This window comes from Pholcus phalangioides, unplaced genomic scaffold (genome assembly GCF_987345545.1).
Source record: "Pholcus phalangioides strain wild (caught in Gottingen) unplaced genomic scaffold, Ppha-v1.0 ptg000003l_1, whole genome shotgun sequence".
NCBI lineage: Eukaryota > Metazoa > Arthropoda > Arachnida > Araneae > Pholcidae > Pholcus > Pholcus phalangioides.
In genome coordinates, this window is record NW_028301596.1 from 2554797 (window position 1) to 2575359 (window position 20563).

General features: G+C 34.0%; 1 protein-coding gene across 12 annotated transcripts in view; it reads left to right on the forward strand.

Annotated features, from left to right (window-relative positions):
* The window catches only part of LOC149087897 (uncharacterized), an 84550-nt gene that overhangs the window by 31797 nt on the left and 32190 nt on the right, over positions 1 to 20563 (forward strand). For 4 of the 12 annotated variants that reach the window (XM_089242440.1, XM_089242405.1, XM_089242384.1 and 1 more), the window contains 8 exons: positions 2974 to 3084; positions 6689 to 6814; positions 7179 to 7240; positions 9208 to 9299; positions 9586 to 9644; positions 11113 to 11171; positions 11693 to 11931; positions 17122 to 17405. In XM_089242440.1, coding sequence (XP_089098566.1) covers positions 2974 to 3084; positions 6689 to 6814; positions 7179 to 7240; positions 9208 to 9299; positions 9586 to 9644; positions 11113 to 11171; positions 11693 to 11931; positions 17122 to 17405 — 1032 coding nt within the window. Of the gene's footprint in view, positions 1 to 2973; positions 3085 to 6688; positions 6815 to 7178; positions 7241 to 9207; positions 9300 to 9585; positions 9645 to 11112; positions 11172 to 11692; positions 11932 to 17121; positions 17406 to 18098; positions 18132 to 20563 lie in introns of all 12 variants that reach the window. The other 8 variants (XM_089242398.1, XM_089242435.1, XM_089242413.1 and 5 more) reach the window with 5 other exon arrangements.

A 20563-nucleotide genomic window follows, 5' to 3' on the forward strand; every position in this document is an offset into this window, starting at 1 on the left:
CACCATAAGTAGTGTGATGAAAAACAGGCAACTGAGGCATTAAAATTTTACCTTGGGCTCCACTTCATAAACTGATACATATCCCATTGTTTTTCTGGTTTTTAGCGAGTAGATGTAATGCATAAAAAATTACTGTTTTTTTGCAAATTCGTTCATTCAATTACACCCATAGTTTGAATTTTACAGGCGAAATTTTTTTTGGAATTATTTTTATCCCTTATTCCCCCCTGATTTGGCAACCGGTGGAATCGCATGGGTCGAATCAATGCTATAGGAATTGATTCACGCACCGGTAGACTTCAGAAGAGTTTAATTATTCGGATGGAACAATTTTTAAGCCTCAAACATTTTTTATCCATGAAAAACAGGTGGAAAATATTCTTTTAGATTTTTCTAGGACCTACTTTGGTATTTAAAGATGCGCTGATATATAATTTTGAAAATATTTGTATTTTTCTCAGATTTTGATTTAGTATAACTACACATAGAAAATTTTATACAGGGTGGTCATAAAATAACCTCGTCAATATAAGAGTCCCTGGCTGCCACAAAAATCAATGAATTGGGATGAAATTTCAGATATAAATGCTCCAGAATATGCACTCGAGGATGTGAAAAAAACCCAAAAAACAAAACCCTAGCGCTCAAAGTTGGAGCCACAATGCAAAAAATTTGAATGGCAACACTCACTTTTATGCATTTTAAAATGATCAGCGTGTGTATAAAAAAACGATAAATGTCATTGGGAAAAGTTTTTGTATCACAATAAATGTGTGGGCGCAAGATGCAGACAAAGGAAAGAAACCTCACCAAGTGGTTGATGTGCTTGTCTTTCAGTTGGGGAATTTCTTCAAATCTGTGGAGGTCGATGACAGAGCATCTATCACACCAACCTCTTCATGAGACTTCTTTCATGTTCTGCGCCCGCATTTATGGTGCTACAAGCACAGTTCCAAATCCATTTATGTTTTTTCTGATACACCAATCATTTTGCAATGTACAAACGTGGGTGCTGCCATCCATTTTTTTTTCATTGTGGCCATAAGCGCAAGAGCTAGGGTTTTTTTCTCCACATCCTCTAGCACATACTCTGAAACACCTATATCTCAAATTTCATTCAAATTCATTGAGTTTTGCGGCCACTAGGGGCTCGTATTTCGACAGTTATTTTATGACCATCATGTATATAGGCACCAACACTAATTTCTTAGTTGACCTAGCGCCCTAGGATTTGTCTAGCCGTGGTTTAAGGAGTACAAACAGAAGCAGATCATATATCAGTAGAAGCAGAAATCAGAGAAAATCATATCAGAATTATTTGCCTCAAATTTAATCAAAAGATATTATCGAAAGAGCTAATTTTTTCAAAATCAGTCAGAAGAGAATTTATAGACTGATTTATTAGTATTTGCCTAACTTAATTATATTTGTTTTAAATTTGTTATTCCTCATTGTTGATGGGTTGGGTTTCTTTGCAAATTTTCTCTACCAGTAGAATATTTTGCAATGAATATAACTCAACCTAGTTATACCATCGAGCTATTACTGGATGGGAGTATGATGTCAGCGGTCTCGTCTTGGTAGTGCTGAGAACGGTGTCCGAAACATCATTTGTCAGAAGATCACGTGACTCGGTGAAAACACACACAACCCCCCTTTATTTTCTAATGGCATAAATAGGAGTTTAAACCAATAAACGAAAGAAATAATTTCAGCATCATTGAGATAATTCCAAAATCATTGAAAGAGATAATTTCAGTATTAATGAAATGTAATTCTAGAATGAAGGAGAGAGATAATTCCAAAATTAATGAAAGAGATAATTCCAGAATTAATGAGATATAATTTCAGAATCAATGAAAGAAATAATTTCAGCATTAAAGAAAAGCACAGAAATTATTTCAGAAGTAATGAAAGAAATAATAATTACTAGAAGAAATAATTCCAGAATTAATGAAGGAAATTATTCCAGTATTAATGAAATAAATAGTTTAATATATTTTTTAATCTTTAGATGAGTTCTCCATCCTTTTTTTTTAATAATTAAAATTCAATATTTAGAGCCCGAACTGTACATTTCAATGGGGAAATTGCCAAGCACAAACCTTGTTTTCACCGACTCATGTGATTCCTTTGCATTCGATGTTGCTGCCGTCATGGCAGCTGGATGCTCCCTCCAGTAATATAAGCTCGATGAGTTATACTAGTAAATTAAACTTTTTTTTTTACTGAATCTTTGGATTGAACATATTTTAAGAAATAAATTATTTGTTTAATTCACAGGGCACTTGTGAATGATAGAATAGGGGATCCCACTTTATGTTTTTTCAAAAGAGATCCAGATTTTGCCAATAACCTGGGTCCCAGGTAAATTAGAGTGTAGTGGCATCACTGGTTCATGCTGGGCTTTCATCATGAGGGTCCAGGTTTGGGCTTTGCGAACAACACATTGAAGGTTGACTGAAGTTTGTTTCAGGAGGTTGGGAACGCTAGGCCAAAGGAAAGCTGGTCTACCATTTGGAAAACTCTCTGCGCAGAGCAGGCAGACCTTCGACATGATATTTACATGAGTGCACATGAAAATTAAGGCATTTTCATTTCAAAATATGAATGACAGTTGACTGCACCAGTATAATATGATACAAGCATAGGCTCTAACAACATAAATACGTTAGGGGCCACACACACACAAAAAACTCCTGCATGTACTCTATTCTGTTCCTGCATGTAAAAATCCCCCCTCCCCCGGGGTTGTCTGTTATGCAGAGGTTCCACTTTTGTAGGTTATTATTCCAAAAGTGGTTAGTGTTTTTTATATTTACATTATTTTTTATAGTGTGGTTATATTTACTGTGATGCAATTGTACAATATAAATTTTAGTTGATGTTACTACTAATGATATCCGTAGAAATTGTGTTGCATCCTCAAAATGAACACGTAATATGATACTTTTTACATTTTCATTCTTACAGGGGGCAGCATATCCAAAACATCAGTTGCATATAAACCAGTCATTAGGTTCATTTCGAGGTGGATCACTCCCTAATGTCAACCAGATTGGAAACAACAGCATTGATCTGCAAGTACGTAGAATGCAGACTTTTTACTGTATGAAATTTTGTATTGTCTTTGTTTGCATATGGATAGGATTTTTTTTTCGAATGGAGATTTTCTCCTTAACATTAGATGCTTTTATTTCTTGGCTTACTATTTTCCAGAGACTGGGACATAAAGAGAACATTAAGGGTGGGTGTAAAGCTGCCAGTTGTGCTTGTGTGTCCCCCGCTAATATTCAATGGTATATGCATGGGCCAAGGGTTATCAATACTCCGCAGTAGACTGGAACATGGGTGGCCAACTTCTCACTGTTCAAGGGCCAACATAATGGTCAGCTACAGCATTGCATTCCACACGGGGTACAACACTCTGGTATATAAGCCGCACTAGTAAAATGACCTGGAAAACTCAGATATGTGTCCGCCATAAGTAATGCAGTGAAAACAGGCAATTAAATCATTAAAATTTTACCCTGGACTCCACTTCTTCATGAACATATCCATTGTTTTTTTTGGTTCCCAGCTAGTAGCCGCAGTTCATTCAATTACATCCATAATTTGAACTTTACAGGCAAACATTTTTTCTGCAGTTATTTTTTACCCTTTTCTCCTGATTTAGTAACCGGTGAAACTGAACTGGTCAAATAAATACTCAAGAAATTGATTCACTCACCGTTGGACTTCAAGAGGAGTTTTATTGAGATGGAAATCACGTCAATAGCCGGTCCTGTGGACAGTATTAACTATCATAGGTAAACCTGTGATGGTATTAAGATAAAATGGACTAGCTTAGTATGGACCAAGCCATGGGCGGAGATATGGGGGGGGGGCCCAGCGTCAAAGGTGTAGTTGACTGATCTAATGTATATATGTATACATGAATTGACATCATCGTGCGCCCCCAGCAATAATGGCAGTGCCCCCACCCAGACTTCCCAGTCTATCTCTGCCTATGGACCAAGCAGATTGCTTATAGATGTGAAAAGATGCTCACACGCACCATTACCTGGTGCTCTTGTATTTATTTCAATGAGATTACATGGAACCAACTTTTGATACATTTATTCTTGTTACTTGAGTTACCTTTTTGGAACTGAAAATCAGTATTTTGGTTTGAGAAAGTGTTAGTCTGCTTAATGTGGAATGCCACCAGTCTGCTCTGTCAAAATTTAGAGATGACTACTTCTCTGTTTGTGACACAGAAAATCATTGTGTCTGGGTGTGGAACCCTCTTGTTCAGTGGCAAAATATGAACCCGACCATCCCATGTCACATATTTTTGCTCTTTGAAATTATTAGGGTCTGTGTAGTCTATATATATATATATATATATAGTCTGTTATAATTTAGAGGTGTCATTGTGAGTTGGCATCCACTTCGAAAAAGTTTTGTCATTGTGAGCAGAACACAAAATACAAGTATGCATTCAGCTACAAATACAGAGGCCATGAAAAGGCAACTTCGTCAACTAGGTGGCAGAAATAAATGGGATGAAAATGCTCATAACAAGCTGTAAAAGCCAATACTCGTGTACGAAAAGGCAGTGTGATTAGGACATGTAATTGCCATCATCACTAGAAATAATGAATGCAAATAGTCTATTGATCAGGTTTGCTGTGGAAAATGATGGCTTAAATGATGATAAGAAAATCAATTTAATGCACAGTAATTTTATCCACAAAATCACCTCATGGGCCAGCTGTTGGCCACCTTTGGACTAGAGCAGTGTTTCCCAACCTTTTTTGTCCCACCGCTCACTTCTTCAGAAATTTTTTCTCCCATCGCAATCTAACCCATAGGATCCTATGTTGTACCTGTAGCTTCTACCGCCCCCTGGAACATTCCATTCCCCCCCCCCCAGGGGCGTTAACGCACATGTTGGGAATCACTGGACTAGAGGATGATTCTTTCACACAGAAGTGGTGCACCCTTTCTTCTTGATATGTAGATGGAGGCAAAGGTGTATTGATCAAATCCTGTATAATTTCGTGCCAGCGAAAGATGTGTTGGCTCTGTGAAAATCCATGGAAAGCATGCTCTAGTAGATTTCCGAGGATATCAAGACAACATAGCCTACAGAAATAAAGAGTTCAATTTCTCAGACTAATGTTCAGTATGAAATTGCACTGTTATGAGAGGAAACAAATCCCAAAAAGAAAATTTATCAATATGAACGAGCCTGTAACTTGGAGCCAAAAAAGGAATAGCTCTGCCATATTTTGAGAGAATTTCTGGAAATATATAATAACACCTCCATTTTTACATTGTTATTCTTTCATAAACACAAAAAAAAAAAAAAAACATATGAGCAAATCGCTTGTCTTTTTTTTTGTTTTTGCTTTCACCCGTTGAATCCAGCTGTGTTAATTCTTTATTCTGCCTGTAATATTCTGGAATATGAAACATACACTCCACATATATATCAGTGGGAAGTGATGCAAATAAAAAATTATAAACTTTTAATTTCCGTCAGACATTTCTAAAATTTTTGAAATTATTAATTTTTTCTGCACCAAACATTTAGATTATATTTACTTTTACATTATGAAAACTAATATTTGTTAAATATGGTCAGGCTGTACTTTTTAATTGTGTTTCTTGGAATAAGAGCCCTCAGTTTGAAAAAAAAACAACAAAAAACAAATTGTAATTCCACCTCAATTTATTACTACACTAAATTTCACATAATTCATTAATTTTGTATTCTGTAAGCAAATAATAGTTTAAAATATTTTCCTATTTTCTAACAATTTTTGCTATTCCAAGAAACACTATGTATTTTTGTAAAAGAAAAAGTAAATAGAATGGAAACAATTTTGAAAACTTTATAGGCCTACTTACCATGATTTCTTGTCTATAACCAGCATATAATCTGCACATACAAATTTTGCTGCTCCAAGAAAAGAAATACCTCAAAAAAGATGCCCTGTTTGTCCTTGTCAGAATCCCTGACGGGGGGGGGGGGACAACAGAAACGGCAACATGGCCACAGGAAAAGATCGCTAACGCAGAGAGTACAACACTATAAGGGTTTAGCTCACCAACTTCTTGGGGAATATAGAATAAAGGCTGCCATTTGGAATCAGCAATAAATTGCATGTTCAATTAGCACTCTTCTGTAGGGAAAGGCAGTGGTGTGACAAAAGTGATCAAATGATCAAGAAAAGATTTTCTATAATTTGTAGCGGCATATAATCTACTTAGGTCAATTTCATTAAATAGCCAGTAAAATATGAGATTATCATTGGTCATGGCATTATATTGCTGGAATATTGATAATGATTAATGATTACTACCAATCTGAGGATCTATATCACAACTCATGAAATCTTGAAGAATGTAAGAGATTGGTATTTTTCTAAAAAAATTCAATAAACAACCTTCTACTCGCTCCTGTAAGCCAACTAGTATCTTTGTGCTGGAAAAATGATCTTTCTTTAGTTACTGGATTAGTTAAAAAAAATACTTAGTTTTATTTCAAACTCTTGCTGAAGTTGCAGATAATACTTTAATTCACTCTAAAATACTCAGATATTTTCTGTGTTTGATAAACAAAATAGCTGAACAATTTGAAAACAAAAGGTGAGTGCAAGATGATAGTATCTCATCCATTTCTTTCTTTCACGAGTAGAGTGCACTCACGAGCTTAGAGGACATGAAACATGGTCGTGATGGTATGACAGACAGAGTACACAGAGAGCGAGGGAGGCATGCAACTCCTCATCAGAGTCGAAGGTTTGCATTTGAGAACAAAAGGGTGCGTATACTTTCTTTGTCTGTCCAAATAGTTGATCCTACCAGGAAATTAATGGGCTGTTTCCATTCTTGATCACTTTTTTTTTTCACATAATGTAGAAGTATATTGGTATAAAATGAATAAAATGTGAACTTGAAATGGTGCACAAGTTAAACTGTCTTATTGTAATATATCAATCTCTTTTAATATCTCTATTATTTTATCATCTTCTAAGTCTTAAATTTCTCATGTAACATATTTTTTCTTGCAAATTTTAAATTCTTATGTACCCAAACTTATTAAATGTCCCTAAGTATTTGTTTATACAACATGTCTTTCTTAGGAGGTGAATTATTTTTTGTATTGACTTTATTTCAATATTTAGATCGATGTTTCACCATATAACTCAGCATATTTGTCACCACCACCTGACACAAACTGGCGAAGGTAAAATATATATTTTTTTTAAATGATTTGAATGCTAATTAACTCTTAATCTTCTCAATCGCCCCCACAGCAGAATATGCCAAAATCTGAGACGTGCGTCGCAGAACAATAAGTGCTACTGCAGAACAATCTGGAAGTATTGTAAGAAAAAGTGCAAGAAAACACTATTATGGGGATTTTTACCGCAGAACATTTCCAGTCAGCCGAGGGTTCGTTGCAGAACAATGCAAAACACTCTTCTTTCGGGTCGACCGCCTATGAATGAATGGCGTGAGGCATTATGTTAAGCCTCAATTTACCTGACTGTAAGGCAGGACTGGACAAATCTCAGGCGCCAGGTTGTCATGACGACTAAATTGATATTGGAGTCTAAAATTTACTAAATGTGATTTGATTGCTAAATTGGAGTAAATTTCTAAAGTGGAGTCTAAGGAGGATACAAAATTTTCTGATTTCATCATGCTGCATCTTTTAACATGGGAAAGTAAAAGAAAATATTATTTTGGACTGTTTTTCTTGAGCAAAATACCATGCTTGGCTCCTAAGAAATCAGGCTAGCCCCTAAATATTTTTTTTATTTGTCAAGCCCTTCTATAAGGCAGGGCCCGTTGCATGCCAAAATTCTGTTTTGTCACGTTTTTTTTTCAACCACACGACTGCATGTAAAAAACCTAAAAAATAGGAGAAATTTTTTTTATGGTTTATGGAAAATTTAGAGAGTTATATATATATTGAATTTCTTTTTCCTTTTTTTATATATGTTTTATATATTAATAAAAGTTTTATGAAAGTTGATTTTTTACAAAACTGGACAAATGTAACCAATGACATTATCGGCTGTAGTCTCTCGAGTGTAACCGATATGCTCATTGATTGTATTTGCATAGCTGCCAAGTCTCCCGAATTTTGCCTGTGTGAAAAATTCCTACATTTAGGGAAAAAATTACTCCACAAGAATTTCATAAGCATTGTGTAAATTGTCACCATTTTATCTAATCACAAAAAAAAAAAAAAAAACACTTTTTGGGAGAAAACACAAAATTTGCCAATCAGCAAGTGTCAATCCACTCTTTCAAAATCCAAAATTGGCACAATCATGTGTATTTGCACCTGACGAAGATTTTTTGGTTTGCAAGATTTGATTTTGGAAAGGTAATTTGACCCAAGGACTTTAACCTACTGATTGGCCATGATTAGAGAGGGCTTACATGGTGTCACGGTTTCTGCAATGAGAAAATATCTCTAAAATTTCCCTTTTACTAATAAAAAATCTCTAAAATGTTTTAAAAGGTCCCTTTTACATTTATTTTTGTACGGAATTTGGATCAGCTTGAAAACCTGTCGAATTCTCATTCTCCAAAGTTGGCAGCTATATATTTGTCAAGGTCAGTGTAATACTCCATCCTTAGAGTAAGTTGCCCTCACTGGTCAAAACTCGGGCAAAAATTGCACGAAATTGGTCCTAGCATTGTAGAAAATTTTGAGATTTCATCAAAGGAATAGTTAAAATTTTTTTTTTAATGTAGTGCCATGCTCCTTATTTTATATATTATCTGCATATTTTCATTAATAGATAGCAGCACATTCATTTTGAATTCATGGGAAAAATTTGCTCAAAAGAGAAAACTAAGCAATGCTTTTCAGGCATGTATTTTTTTGGTTACATGCCCAACCAAGCATGTAAACTATTTTAGATATGTTCAGCCCTGCTATAAGGTAACTCATATAGTAAGAGTCCTAAATAATCCTCTTATTTTTTTTTCACAAGGTAAATGTTTGTAAAAATATTGTGATGCTCAATTATAAGCTGATTCTCCTTGTAGTGCAGTTAGGCAAACATAGTATATAATATTATATTTTAGAAGCAAATGAAAAAAAAAAAAAAGCCATTGGCTGTTTCAAAACTCAATTTAATTCATATATACTATCTCTTACGATGTTGTGATGAATGTCTTATGATTTTTCAGGACAAATTCTGACTCTGCATTACACCAGAGTGCTTTAAGTCCAGATGGTAACAGTTACCATGGTGCCAATACCCCACCCAGTCAAATAATAGGTAATATAAATTCATACGATACTTTGAGTACAATTTTTACAACATTGTGTTGGCTACTGTAGTATCATCCAGCTGGTCAAATGGTTAAAAATAACTCATAATAGAACCTCAATCGCGGCACATGTTTTTTATTGCATTTATTATGTCGGGCCAAACATCTTGAAATTTTTAAAATATTTTTAAATGATTTTTTCAATATGAAAAAAGGAAAAACAAACACATATGTTTTTAATTCTTTAAATAAGTATTGCTTATAAATTTTGATAGTTTGTGTTTTTTTTTAAAGATGGAGATGGTACTCTAGTTCAGGAAAATAATCATGAAAATTACTGGGATACAAAAAAGGTACTGGTACTCAATTCTATCTTACCACTAACTATATTTTGACTTTAGTTAGACCTACACATATTGTATGCCCTGCAATAACTGAATTACAATCTATATATGAGTCGTCCAGTTGTAAATTCATTAAGCGCCAATCAGTTTTTTTTTTCACAGAAAGTGAAAAGAAACTTGTAGAGTGTATTTTTCGAGTTGACTGCTTGAAATTTAAAATTCTTCATTTTGGACATGCATATGCCTTTACAATGGTTTGTCACTTCTTTAATGCTGCCAGTATTATATGTATGATAGTTTATTCTCCTTTATAATGATTTGTCACAACCCTGGCAGCATCGGGTATTATAGCTGGTATTAATATAATTTAGGGTATTTTTTGATGCCAAGATGTCTTATAAATCAGCATGATTTTTAAGCATCATAAAAATTGGTCAGTATTACTTTCAATCCAAATAACTTTTATACAACATATACAAAGACAATGTTCAATATATGGTCGGAAAGAAGATTCAACATATTTATTGACAAGTGTTTGATCTCAGTGTGAGGATCAGATAATACAATAGTGAATGCATGATCAGATAATACAATAGTGAATGCGTGATCAGATAATACAATAGTGTCACAAACATGAAGCACAAAAACTCACATGTCACATATTGAAAATTGGTTCAGTTTGCATTTCTGACCTGCTATCACCTTATGTGAGGTGTCATTGGAATTATCTTACAAGTTCTACAAGAATGTATTGAAATAAAAACCAATAAGGAGCATTCAATCAATATAGACAATTATTTTTTTTGTTGTATTCTCCCAAACATTATTTTGCTTTATTTTTTGTTGAAGGAATTTTATTTGTTGGCATTAATTTGTGTTTCATAATATTTGAATAAATATTAAATTTGCTGTTGTAATTCTATAGTTAAATGAAAAAAATGTCTATTTTAAATTCTGGATTTTATTTATCATTAAGGCTCAGATTTTTATGACATGTCATATTTTAAGAATGTTTGGGTTATTTGTCATATTTTAGGAATTTTCAAGCATTGATAATATTTTTCTGGTCATTTGTCACCAAAAAGTTTGATCTGTGTTGCATTTTCTTATGAAAATACCATAAATTCGTTGGAAGTTTCTTGGTGGGATGCTTACGAGGTGCATGTGCGATCAAATGGTAGCACCCCCTTCCCCCATTACTGTAGAACCCCAAAGCAGAATGTGCCAAAATCTGTGATGTACGTCGTAGAACAATTAGCGCTACTGCAGAACAATTCAGAAGAATTTTAAGAAAAAGTGCAAGAGACTGAGAAAACAAGAAGTTGAGATGCCCTTATGCTTAAGAGTTTGTTTATGAGTTTGTAAAATCTAAAAATCAAAATGCCATCCACATTAATAAGTGACTTTTTAATGAATTATGCATTTTTCTCCCATGAGCTTAGACATTCAACTAACATGATTATTTTTATTTGCACAGCAGCATCTTGTTCCACTTCAGCAATCTCGGCCAAAATCATGTGAAGTCCCTGGAATAAAGTTAGTTTTTTTAATCAATGTACAGTCAGACCTCGGCATATTGTCATCCCTAGGGACTGAATAAAAAGATATAAAATAATATCCCTCAGCTTCATAAAAGGGGTGATCTAATAATAAAAAATTAAACCCAATTTGCTAATTATGTTGGTTGGGACCTTTGAAAACCAATGTTTTATGTGGGGGTGACATAGAAAGAGATAGACATTATTCCAAGGTTTGACTGCTCACTTATTATTATTATTATATTTTTTCCCAGAAACATGATGTATGAATGACATTGAGAATTTCATAATTATATCAATGAAAGAATAAAAAAATTTTTTTTTTTATTTCCATTCCATAAAAAAATAAATGATTGTTATGACACATTTGATAGATCATTAATTCTTAGCATTTCGTAAATTCTTGGACTTGATTGTAAATATTAATATACATGATTCAGTATGAATAATTGCTATTGTTATGCTCACATTCTTTGTATAAGGAATTAATTTCTTTTTCTTGCAATCATTTTTTTGCAGCATTTATCCATCCCAAGAAGAAACAGGAGCTTCTCACGTGCCAATCTCAAGTAACACAGGCTCTCTGCCGGACCTGACGAGCCTTCATTTCCCACCACCCCTCACAACACCACTTGATGCAGAGGACCAAGCCAGTGCCGCAGTTTCATTGAGTTCATATAGTCAGTCACCTGCGTCGCCCGTTAGCAATTCCACCTTATCACCCACATCTCTTTCACAACAACACACGCATGTTTTAGGTTTGTATCTCGAATATTTTGTTCCACAGTTCATTTCATAACCGGCACCTGTGCATATCGAAAGTTTACAATTTTTTTTACTCAAAAATATTGAATTTCTTACATTTTATCTATGTCGTGCAAGCTTGATATTCTCTCTCTCATAAATTGAATGTTTTATTTATGTTTTTTTAAAATAATTTAATGTTTTTCCAAAACTAACTTGTTTAGTAGGTGTCTTATTTATTTATAGGGTACAGAACCATTTGCTTTGATTATGACTTTTTTTCATTAGAAAATACTGTAAAATGTATCATTTTCTCTCCCCCACCATAAATTAATAATGATATTGTTAACATGTTAAACATATAGTTCACATATATTTAAACATATAGAACACGTAGTTCCATGTAGCGTGAAACACAGTGGAACTTGGTTAATTCAAATTTCGGATAATTCAAACTTTTACAAACTCCCTTTGTAATTATCTAATTAATTATGTAATTTATCTAATTTAATGTTCAAATTTCTTATTTAGTTCAATTTTTTTTTCAAATATTTTGGATAATACAGTGTTGTAGGGAAAAAAATCATGATTTTGGATGAGCAAATATACAGTAGGGAAAAATCCAAGATTATTTAGTAACTTAATTCTAAAGAAAATATTGGTTTTGATGATTAGAAATCGGCAAAACCACAAATGATCTAAATTCATAAAAAGATTATCCATGCTGAATTATTCCACCAAAATTGTTTGTATGACTAGTGAGCCATTTCATTAACTGCTGTTTAAATTATAGCATTAAAAAAAAATAATTAATGCCTATTTTTTAACATTGCTCAGCTATAATGCATCAAAATTGTGTGCAAATTGCATATACTTGTATGAATTGTGTTTTCCAACTTCTGAAAACATTTCTTCAGAACAGTTTCGGCTAACAAACAAATTCTAATGAAAATGCAGTGAAATCTTGATGTAATAATACTCTGCAAACTGAGAAAAATATTGTTGTAGAGGGGTTATCGTTATATTGAGAAGCATGAGTTAAACATCTAGACCAGTGTTTCCCAAAGTGGGCAATATCGCCCCCTGGTGGGCGATGGAATGGTCCAGGGGGGCGATAGAAGCTATAGCTATGGATATAGCACAGGATCCTATGGGTTTGCTTGAGTTGGGGGGCGATTAGAGAAAAAGGTTTCTGAAGAAGGGGGCGATGGAACAAAAAAGTTTGGGAAACTATGATCTAGACCATAGTTTCCCAACCTTTTTTGTTCCATCGCCCCCTTCTTTAGAAATTTTTTTCTCATATCGCCCCCAACGCAATCTAAGACCCATAGAACTCTGTTATACTCGTAGCTTCTACTGCTCCCTGGAACATTCCATCGCCCACATTGGGAATCACTGATCTAGACTATAGGCATTTCCAAACAAGACTTCGTGCAAAACAAAATGGCATTGTAGAGGGATTAATCGTTATATTGAATATCATTGTCCCAAGGTTTCACCATACATTTTCTCTAATACCATACAAATGATTAGCCAGATTTGGGAAACAGTTTCTTAACTGATGATCAGTAAGTGTTTTTGTAAATCAGGCTTTCAACATGGTCAAGAAATTCTATACTGATGCCGATTCTGGAACAGTGGAATAATATATTTAGCTAGGATCAAATATTAATCGTATGTCAATATTGATGATAGCAGGGTCCGTACGGGTTAGGATTTTTTTTTTATTAAATAAAGTCAAGGAAATCAGGGAAAATGACCCATTTTTGTTTTAAAACCTGGAAATTTCAGACAACGACCTGGAAAATTGTCACTATTGTCGTCAGATCAGGAAAACAAGATCAATAAAAAAATAATAATAATAAAGAGAAAAAATTTCTGTCGGGATAAAAAAGGGAACTCAGATAACATTGTAAATATTGATAATCCGTAAAATATCACAAAAAACTATAGATACTGCCAAGGAGGAACAAGGATTTCGTAAGTCCAATTGGAAAACCGCATTGCTACGATATAAGGATATAGGGTTGGATATACGATCTCTAACGATACACGAAATATAGTAAGGATATACGATCTCTAACGATACACGAAATATAGTAAGGATATACGATCTCTAATAGGGTTGTTAATAAATGGAATACCTTACCCCCGGAGGTAGTAAATTGTAACACAATTGACACGTTTAAAAAGAAATACGATAAACATGTTGGGGTAAATCGAGAAGCTATCCATTCTTAGAATAAGGCAACCATAAGTATTCTTTATGGGCGTTGTATAATATTTTATCATGTGTATATATTGTTTATAATTTGTGTTAATATCATTTTTAATTGGGTTGCTGTTTTTTTTTTAAATATATGACATCCATATTTTTATGAGCATCTTTTTATTAGCCACCTCGTTGGGCATTTTGCCTGTTGTGGCGTTGTATTTGTATTTGATATTATCGGATTGAGAATAAAAATCGATAAAAAAAAAATAGTAAAGAGAAAATTTTTTTGTCAGGATAAAAAAATGGGAACTCAGATAACGTTGTAAATATTGATAATCCGTAAAATATCTCAAAAAATTTATAGATACTGCCGAGGAGGAACAAATATTTTGCAAGTCTGCTTGGAAAAGCATATTGTTACAATATTATCATAACTCTTTCTAGTGTTTCCAGAAACATCATAACCGTGCATCATAGAAAGCCATGCATACAAAGCTTAGTTGCGATAATTTCGTAAGTTGACTTCAGTTAGCAACGACGGATGACGCACGTGTATATTTCGATTTTAAACGTGTGTATTTTTATTTGAAAACAATGAGTTGTAAGAAAACTTGTGTGGGCGGATAAAAACCTCAATCGTCAGTAAGCTGATTGGATTGAAGCAGTCAAAAATGACTCGTATAAATCGTGCTGTCAGCTTTGCGGCAAAACTCTCAACATGAGCAGATAAGTTATCCAGATCCATGCCAAGCATGTGAAATCAGGAGTTCAGTGAACAACCCCCGATTGCTAAACTTCTCAGTTCTAGCGCTTTCTGTAAAGAATTTTGATGCAGTGAAACCAACTACATCTTTGACTAATTAGGTTACAAAGGAAACAACCGTAAAGGCTTAAATCTTGTGGGCATTGAAATTGCAGAAAAGGGAAATATTTCATTTCTTAATTTTGTTCCATTTTTCTTCTCCATCAGTCGTATTTGAAAAGCATAAATGCATGTAACAAAAACTACAATTGGGATGTCATTATGATATTGTGATTGAAATTATTAATTTTATAATTAATTTTTTGTAAATTTTTATTAATTTATATCAATTTTTTAAGTAGAGTTAAAAAAAACCTGGAATTTCTTGAAAATTTGACTGGAAAACCTGGGAAGTCAGGGAAATTTTTTTATGAAAATGTATATGAACTCTGTGATAGCCATTTTACTGATGTGGTTCCAAACTTCGAGGTGCAAATGCAAGCCGATCTCCCTTATAAGTCTCGCCACAGAGAGCAACAGCCCTACAGCGATGCAAGTATTATACTCCACTCTTAGTTCCAAAAATTGATGGTAGATGGCTGCACTATAACAAGCATTACACTGAAACAAACTTCACATTGGGTCCACAACATGTACATTCAATTATGTACCAATTCGTTGGAAGTTCCGCTGAGGAATATGGACAATTTGCATGTGGGGTTTAGTAGTAGTAGTCATTTTTACAGATACAAATATAGTTCATGGATGGCCAACTTCTCGCTGTTCAAGGACCAATGTAATGGTCATCTGCAGTATTGCGGGCTGCACCAGGGATAACATTTTGGTGTATAAGCCGCACTAGTAAAATCACCCAAAAAACTTGAAGATTTGGGTCCATATTACACCATATTACATATTTGTTAATGATTGGTGTAAAATTATATATTGGTGAAATATGGGTAATTTTTACCCTGGACTCCATAAACTGATACATATCCATTACTTATCTGGTTCCCAGCTAATAGATGTAATGCATCAAAAATTACTTTTTCTTTTGTAAATTTGCCCATTCAATTACATCCATAGTTTGAATTTTACAGGTAAAACAATTTCTCCATATTGTTTTTGCAATTATTTTTTCCTTACCCCTGATTCGGCAATTGTTTGGGCCACACGATTTTGATAGACGTTCAAGGAATTGATTCACACACTGGTAGACTTAGAAGAGAATTTTATTATTGAAATGGAAAGCTTGCCAAAAGTCTGTTGCACAGATAGTATTGACCATCTAGAATGGATAAACACATGGTTGTACCAAAATAAAATTGACTAGCTGTGCATAGACCAGACTGACTACACGTGGATAAGCATATTACCTGGTGCTCCTGTATGTCCACATGATTATGCAGAACTAGATTTGTGCAATACGTATATACTAATTACTTCAGTTACTTTTCTTATTTACTTTTCTCTTTGAAACAGAATATCAATATTTTGGTAGAAGAAAGTATCACCAACCTGCTATGTCAAAGTTTAAAGATGACTGTTTCTCTGCTTTGGGCATAAAAAATCATTGTGTCGGGTTGTGGAACTCCTTTGTTCATTGGCACGATATATATATATATATAGTCTGGTGAAATTTCTAGGTGCAATTATGAGTTGGCATCCACTTCGGAAAAATTTGTCACTGTGAGCTGAACACCAAATATGCATTCAGCTAGCAATACAGAGGCAACTTGCCCAACAGGGTGGCAGAAAGAAATAGAGTAAAAATGCCCATATATACCAAACTTTAAGAACAATACTTGGTATAAAAAGGCAGTGTGTGAGAACATGGCTAATTTTATGAAATGTATAATTATAACATATTAGAAATAATGAATGTAAATAGTCTGTTAATCAGGTCTGCTGTTGAAAATTATGGCTTAAATAATAATAAAATAAAGTTAATAAACAGTAATTTTACCTGGTCACAGACCCACATAATCACACAGGCCAGTTGTTCGCTACCCTGGTATACATTAATTGGGTAATTCAAATTTTCTCGATAATTCAAACTTTTCTGCTGTTCTCTTGAGCTTCGAATTAACCAAGTTTGACTGTATTTCATTTAAAGGAAATATTTTGAGTAAATTGAAAGACCTCTCTGAATGAGTAATAGATATGTAATGAAAATTTAGCACAATTGATTGATTATTTTGTTTATGCATTGTTTATGTTTTGAAAATAATCATTACACACATTCAGGTCCAAGTGCTAGTGGGGGTACATTAATCACAAATGCGAGTGTTGGCGGAGGAGGAAGTCGTCATTCGAGTCCTGGCCCTTCACCATCACCTTCATCAAGGAGAAGACACCATCATAATTTGACAAACCTTGTGATAGGGAGTGGAAGCCCGAGGCATCATAGTCACCAGCATTTATCTCAGCAGCAGCAACAACAGCAAGTACGTTTCAGGCCTATCAGGCATGATCATCATCACCACCATCTTCATGGTAGGCATGACCAACATGGCTGGATAAATATGGAGGTAGGAGAATACCAGAACAAAATAAAAGAGGAATTTAGTCAGAAGCAGATGTATTTCTCTTGGCTTATTTCCCCCCTTTACTATTACAGTCTCCCAGGTCTCTTTTGTCTGCTAACTCACCTCAGCTTAATGTGGTCGTGATGCATGCAATGCTGAATGCGACAGATTTTTAGTTTTTGAAACTATTCAGATAGGATCTTTGAAAGAATATTTTAAACTCATATTTCCTGTTGATTGAGAAAAAAAAAATGAACGCCTTAAAATTTCTTCAAAGTATGATTTAAACATTTTTTTTAAAATTATTTACAGAAATATATTTTTTAAACAGTATATTTTGTCACTATTGAATGTGCAATTAAGTCGTCATAAAGACTTTTTTCAGTATTTTAGCTTCTGAAACATATTGATTAAATCTCGCGTTTTTTATAATAAAAATGCAATAATAGTATGTAGGTGAGTTATTACTGTTCTTTCTGTTGCATTCAGAATCTGTTCTGAGCAGTCTTTAGCTTTTCTTTTCAATATCTACAAATCTCTGAATCTTGCTTACCTACCTCCATTCTATCCTCATGTGTTTATGCTGCTATGTGTCATGACATGCTTTTCTCTGTTCCTTGAAATCTATCTTTTTTTCATGTTTGTATGAATTTGCAAGAAGAAATTCCTAATGGATTTCTTGTTTGATTCATGCAGCAGATGCTACTTATTGAGATATTGAGACTACAGGTGATATTAAATACAATGATTAAGATACATGGGTTTTTTGAACAATTAATGATGTTGTTGAATTTGTCTTTTATGCCAATTCAATCATTTTTATGTTCATTTTGATGAGACCATGTGAATATGATGATTTCATATACATAGCATTGATGAATTATTTGATATATCGATTTGATGTTCTTTTCATTTTGAAGCCTGTTCTACTTTAATAAAACCCCAGATACTATAAATTGTATGAATGGGTCTGGGCAAATCTCTAAAAATTTTACATGACAAAGTTGGGCATATTCATCTAACTTCATTCATACCAGAAGAATGGAGGCATTATCTTGCTGGAATATCTGGATATCACACAGTATGGTCAGAGAGAAAAACAGATTTTCTATCAAAAAAGTTTGACAAACTTTCTCATTCATTTAACTACTTTTAAATAGTGTATTTTTTTCCATTGTAGCTGAAGCCTCTTGCACTATTGCTGCTTTGCCTTTTGGAAAAAAATTGAGGTTCTTTTTTCTTAGGTCAATGATAACTCTTAGGCTAAGGATTGCGGATCGTGATATCATCCTCGGATAGGTCGCCACCTGGTGGCAGTGTTAGCAAATATGAGCTTTGGCCTGAATTAGGTCAGACTGTCCATGGACGGTCCCTTTCAGTTCACATGAGCTTTAATGAAATATTGAGATATTCATTGCCTTTGTAGTTTAGTGGTCTAGGGTGCTCACATGGCAAGTGAGAGGATGTGGGTTTTATTCCCTGCAAGGGCAGTTGAATTTTCTCCCTTTCCTAAATTAATCTACGCATCAGCCAGCTGTTAAAAACCTTCCAATGATAACTCTACTTGTCTGGATCCCAGCTTCTCATGGGCTCAATGTCCCCAGGATATGTTATTTTTTGATAGCTTGCTTCTCTCTCTTTCAGTGAGTTGTATTACGTTATCATTGCTTGCTACAAGACCTTGTTTTTATCACAAAAATATTATGCTTGTTACATATCACTATTTCGTTGTTTTAAAAAAATTATGGTAGTGGTTATATCATTGTGTAACACAGTGTGTGTACATATCCTACCATTACCACATTAGTGGCGGCTGAAGTTGGTTTTCTGTGGCACCCAACTTTGAGGTGCAAATATGGGCCAATTTCCCCGTTAAAAAGTCTCGCCACAGAGAGCAACAGGCCTACAACAATACAATTATTTAATCATTGCACTTCACTCATAGTAATAAAAACTTATGCCAGATGGCAGCACTACACATAACAAGTATTACACAGAAACAAGTTTTATGTCAGTTTCCCAATACATACACACACTTTCCAACATGCATCAGTTCATTAGAAGTTCCGCAGAGGAATGTGGATGTGTGGTTAAGTAGTAGTGTATATACATATGTTGAAATGGAAAATTTGGTCTCCCATGACTCTTGAACACTAACCATGCTTAACTTTGATATCAATAATACATTATGGCCCTGCATATACATTCCTGCATGCACTAAATCATTATAAATTCCCCAGAAGCATGTTTATCAGGTGCATGTGTGTGCAGTTTAGTAGTAGTAGTTTCTCTTTATAATAAACATTTCAAATAATAACTTGTTGAAAATCACCATTTACTACTTTCACCTGTTGGCATATGCTACTTTTAATACTGTATTCCACTCTCATCCAATGTACTTTGATGCCATTTACAGAATAGGGTTTTATTTTATTGAGAACAGGCTTCAAATATGCAATATTATGACATGTATGACAGTATTTTTCCTTCTTAACTTCATTACTTTCTTGAAGTGTTTTCTTCTACAGTGCATATACAAGGTGCATAGGGAAGTCCTTTTGACTTGAAATAACTTTTGTCATCATGATACAGTAAAGTGACCATGCCTGATCAGATGCAACAAACAGCAGCATGAAAAATAATACAGTACTCTCTCACTATAATCTGGCACATATCAAACCAGGGTGGGTTGGATTGCTGGAATTTAATTGAAAAGGTCTATTGAAATAATATTAAATAATAACTTTTAATATTAATAATTAAATTATTAATATTAATAACAATTTTTAAATAATGACTTCTCTTAGGTACATACAATAAAGGCTGAAACACACTACACTGATATGATGTGATTATCATGTAATGTCAGAGATGTTGGGAATTCTGATTCATGGGAAAACTTGTGACATAGAAATTATGTTATGCGCAATTCCCGCGTCAGAGAATTTAAATGAATCAGAATTCACAATGTCTCTGACATTAAAACGCGAAATCACATCACATCAGTGTAGTGTGTTTCGGCCTTTACACTTCTGACACAACTCACCAGGTGGTAAATTGCCAATAGTGGTGGTTTGAAAGAAAGTAAGTATAGCCCACATTTGTAAGATACTCGCCCACTGTACCAAAGGATGTCATGAGGTGTAGAAAGTCTGATACCC